Source organism: Penaeus chinensis, chromosome 13 (assembly GCF_019202785.1).
Source record: "Penaeus chinensis breed Huanghai No. 1 chromosome 13, ASM1920278v2, whole genome shotgun sequence".
Taxonomy (NCBI): Eukaryota; Metazoa; Arthropoda; class Malacostraca; order Decapoda; family Penaeidae; genus Penaeus; species Penaeus chinensis.
Window position 1 is genome coordinate 25125087 of NC_061831.1, and position 2500 is coordinate 25127586.

The following is a 2500-nucleotide window of genomic DNA, read 5'->3' on the forward strand; positions in this document are numbered from 1 at the left end:
TAAATTATTGTGTGTTTTTATGCTTTTCTCTTGCTTTTTTGTGGTTACTCGGTTTGGTTATAATATGAACTGGTTGTTACATATCGAATTGCACCGATGTAAAAAAAAGAAAAGAAAAAAAAAAAAAAAAAGAGGAGAGAGCGAACTTTAATCTTTAACCTTTAATCTGAAAATGTGATATGTTCAATTTTAATCTTCATCATGTATATCCGCCAGTCTGTCCATTGCTTTTATCTAACATTTAAACTTAATAATTTTGTTTCTTTGTTTTGCTTTCATTTGTATGCCTTACTCCATTTTTATTACATACGAAAACGAGAGAGAGAGAGAGAGAGAGAGAGAGAGAGAGAGAGAGAGAGAGAGAGAGAGAGAGAGAGAGAGAGAGAGAGAGAGAGAGAGAGAGAGAGAGAGAAATAGAATTGGGCTAATTGAACTTTCGATAACATCAAACCGAAGCAGGTATAACGTTCACACAGTTGAGAGGACGATAAAAAGAAATGAAACTAAATAATTGCATAATTACTTCATCGTTTTAACCATTAGTTTGCCTGTTAACCTGTAATCAAGCTGTTCGTTTTTTAATTAATTGCAATTGTTCCCGGATTGCAATTGTCTCTCTTGACGTTTGTTTGAAGTGTATATATCCATTTTAGCTTACGTTTAGCGTAATTTCCTTCTACCTTCTTTTTCACGGTGGCATGCTTTGGTTGTTTGTTTTTTTGCTTGGTTTATAGACATGATTTCCCCCCTTTTCTCTCTCTCACTCTGTTTTCCTGTCGGTCAGTCTCTCTCTCTCTCTGTTCGTCTGTCTGTCTGTCTCTCTTTCTCTCTCCCTCCCTCCCTACCCCCCCCCCCCTCCCTCATTCTCTATTCCTCTCTTTCACTTCAAACGGCCTCTGAGATGACCTTCCCTTCCTCGTCCTCAGTGACCCCGTGGTCTCTCTATAACCCACAATTTACCTCGTGTCTTTGACAGCCATTATATATATATATGAGGTGGACACGTAATGGCACCTCGACCACCCTCTTTTGCGGAGAGGCTGAGGAAATGGAGAAAAAGGATGGGGTATGATGAAGGGGATAGGAGGATGATAGAGAGGATAGGAAGGCGAGTAAGGGGATAGAATGGCGACACAGAGGATGACAGGGTGATAAGGAGAGTGAGAGGAAGATAAAAAGAATGAGAGTGGTTTTATGAGCTTCTGTTGGACAGGAAGCGAGGGAGAAGGAAGTGGTCGTGTACTGTTACAAGTGGGATATCTTTCAAGCCTAACGGAAAGAATAAGAAGAGATGAAAGGATGTGGAGAGATGTAATTGTTAAAAAAAAAAATTATACGAGTAATACAGAAATCCATTTTTAGATTCCTTTAACACACAGGCGAATGGCGTTGGATCACCAGCCGTCTAAAATCTAGAGAAATGCAAATCAAATCGACGTATTACTTTCAGCACTTGGTGACCTTTGTCTCCCCGCAGTGCCGCCCACGGGGTTGCCGGTTCTGCAAGGCACGTCTGGCGTCGTCACAGAGGGCCAGTGGATAGCAGCTGAGTGCGATTCCGCCCCCGCCCTCCCCACGCCCTCCCTGGCCTTCTTCATCAACAAGACTCCTGTAAGGCGACGGACGCAAGGAGAGTGCATGTGTGTGCGTGGTTGACGATTATGTGCCAGTTATATATATTTAAATATATGTAAATATACATGTAATATATACATATACATATATACATGCATACATGTATGTGTATGTATATGAATATATATCTGCACACACACACACACACACACACACACACACACACACACACACACACACACACACACACACACACACACACACACACACTCACACACAAACACACACACACACACACACACACACATATACACACATATATATACATATATATATATATATATATATATATATATATATATATAGAAAGAGAGAGAGAGAGAGCGAGCGAGAGAGAGAGATATTATATAATGCATATTCAGAATATGTTAGGCCACATAAATAACCACACTCATCTCACTAACGCATAGGCGCCTTAGAAATGCACGCGAGCCAGCGCCCGACCCTCCTCTGCATCACTGACAGCGCCCCTCCTCTCTCCCCCGTCCCGAGCAGGTGGTGAAGGCGTTCATGTCGGCCTCGACCGTCACGAGCACCAGCGACCACAAACGCGTCGTCTCCCGCAGCGTCGGCTTCCCCGCCCACCGCCGCCTCTTCTCCAAGGGCCACCTCCTCCTCGAGTGCCGCGTCACCATCGAGAGCCTGGTCTGGACGGCCAGCACCGACCTCCTCCTCGAAGGTTACGACCCGGCGGACGATGTGGCTGGAGGCGGAAATCAAAGGCCTAATTGGTGGTGCTTCCTTTTCGTCGGGGGCCTATGGTGGATGTCTTCACAATTGTAAACAAAAAACAAGGGTATTTTCTTTTTTCTAGAACTGTTTCGTGATTTTCGAGACTGTGTACTGAATTATAACGATCTCTTAG

General features: G+C 43.6%; 1 protein-coding gene across 1 annotated transcript in view; it reads left to right on the top strand.

Annotated features, from left to right (window-relative positions):
- LOC125031630 overlaps nucleotides 1-2418 on the top strand; it is a 16583-nt gene extending 14165 nt beyond the window's left edge. Inside the window, exons 4-5 of the mRNA XM_047622514.1 lie at nucleotides 1478-1611; nucleotides 2131-2418. Coding sequence (XP_047478470.1) covers nucleotides 1478-1611; nucleotides 2131-2418 — 422 coding nt within the window. The remainder of the gene's footprint in view (nucleotides 1-1477; nucleotides 1612-2130) is intronic.
- Nucleotides 2419-2500: the final 82 nt, after the last annotated feature.